The following is a 1,877-nucleotide window of genomic DNA, read 5'->3' as shown; positions in this document are numbered from 1 at the left end:
AAGATGACCCTGACCTTTTCTTAGGTTCACTGGACCTTATGTGTGTTAGAGCAGGTACGGACCGTTTTATCTCTAAGGTCTAAAGTTGCTCTTATCTTGGTAGATTTGATGATGCTAAAGCAGAGAAAAAGGGAATGGGTGGGTCTCCGAGAGGCCAATGAACAGGCGTTAGTCAACATCATGAAATGTTGCCTATAACAAATGACAGAATGTAGGATTCCTAAGTTTTGCAATTTTAAAGCTTTTGTACCCAATTATTCTCCTCAAGAAATAAAACAGCAGAGAGATTTTGGAGCCTGTTCAGCAACTATTTCATGTTTCCTCCCTTCCTTAACTGTCTAGCTGATGTGTCGGCAACATGGACTTGGGAAATCAAACAAGGGTTTCAGAATTTTTACTCCTGGGATTTTCCCAGGACCTAGAGGATCAACAGACGCTCTTCGCACTGTTTCTGTCCATGTACCTGGTCACGGTGCTAGGGAACCTGCTCATCATCTTGGCCGTCAGCTCTGACTCCCACCTCCACACCCCCATGTACTTCTTCCTCTCCAACCTGTCCTTGGCTGACATCGGTTTCACCTCCACCACAGTCCCCAAGATGCTGGTGAACATCCAGGCGCAGAGCAATGCCATCAGCTATGCAGGCTGCATCTCTCAGATGTATTTTTTCATGGTTTTTGGAGGCATAGACACATTTCTCCTCACCGTGATGGCCTATGACCGGTATGTGGCCATCTGTCACCCCCTGTACTACCCTGTCATTATGAACCCCCGCCTCTGTGGCCTGCTGGTTCTTGTGTTCTGGTTCCTCAGCTTGTCATACTCCCTGATCCAGAGTCTATTGATGCTGCGGGTGTCCTTCTGCACCACTTGGGTCATTCGGCACTTTTACTGCGAGCTTGCTCAGGCCCTCACGCTTGCCTGCTCAGACACACACATCAATTACATCCTGCTCTACGTGGTGACCGGCCTTCTGGGTTTTGTGCCCTTCTCAGGAATCCTTTTCTCCTACACCCAAATTGTCTCCTCCATCCTGAGAATCTCATCCACAGATGGGAAACACAAAGCCTTTTCTACCTGCGGATCTCATCTGTCTGTGGTTTCTTTATTCTATGGGACAGGCCTTGGTGTGTATCTTAGTTCCAATGCATCGTCCTCTTCCTGGCGGGGCATGGTGGCCTCGGTCATGTACACTGTGGTCACCCCCATGCTGAACCCCTTCATCTATTGCTTGCGAAACAGGGACATCAAGAGGGCCCTAGAGAGACTGCTTGGGAGAAGGCTCTATGCTCGATGACGGGAACATTGTTCCTGGGTTTCTGAGTTGGCAGAGGTAGCAGCAGTGAGCTAAAGAAATTCTGGACAAGCCTGGGCAACACAGCAAGACCCTGTCTCTACAAAAAATATATAATAATTAGCCAGGCATGGTGGTGTGCACCTGTGGTCCCAGCTACTCAGGAGGCTGAGGTGGGAGGACCCCTTGAGCCCAGGAGGCTGAGGCTGCAGTGAGCAGAGATTGTGCTACTGCACTCCAGCCTGGGCAATAGAGCCAGACCCTGTCTCAAAAACAACAGCAACTAAAGAAATTCTGCCTACAGGCCAGGCGCAGTGTCTCACACCTGTAATCCCAGTGCTTTGGGAGGCTGAGGCAGGAAGATCACTTGAGACCAGAAGTTCAAGTCCAGCCTGGGCAACAAAGATAGTAAAATGTCTCAAAAAGAAAAAAATTCTGCCTCTTAATCTCATGGAATTTGTTTCTCTGTCTTTAGTCAACATACCTTGTGAGTACTGTGAGTACTTTGTATGAGTCTTATACAAAGAGACTTCTCTGTTATCCTTCAGTTCTACCCTTTCATCTCCTCCTTTTATATTTTCCA

At 48.1% G+C, this 1,877-nt stretch overlaps 1 protein-coding gene across 1 annotated transcript; it reads left to right on the top strand.

Annotated features, from left to right (window-relative positions):
• The first annotated feature begins 358 nt into the window (after nucleotides 1–358).
• On the top strand, nucleotides 359–1,297 carry LOC112617857 (olfactory receptor 7D4-like). The gene has a single exon (XM_025374518.1). The coding sequence runs from the start codon at nucleotides 359–361 to the stop codon at nucleotides 1,295–1,297; it is 939 nt and encodes a 312-aa protein (XP_025230303.1).
• The last annotated feature ends 580 nt before the right edge of the window (nucleotides 1,298–1,877 follow it).

The sequence above is a fragment of the Theropithecus gelada genome, unplaced genomic scaffold (genome assembly GCF_003255815.1).
Source record: "Theropithecus gelada isolate Dixy unplaced genomic scaffold, Tgel_1.0 HiC_scaffold_5255, whole genome shotgun sequence".
Taxonomy (NCBI): domain Eukaryota; kingdom Metazoa; phylum Chordata; class Mammalia; order Primates; family Cercopithecidae; genus Theropithecus; species Theropithecus gelada.
This window is presented reverse-complemented; position numbering and strand designations above follow the sequence as displayed.

What these genes read in the sequence shown, in the direction of transcription:
- LOC112617857 (XM_025374518.1), top strand. Translation starts at nt 359, where the DNA reads ATGGACTTGGGAAATCAAACAAGGGTTTCAGAATTTTTACTCCTGGGA.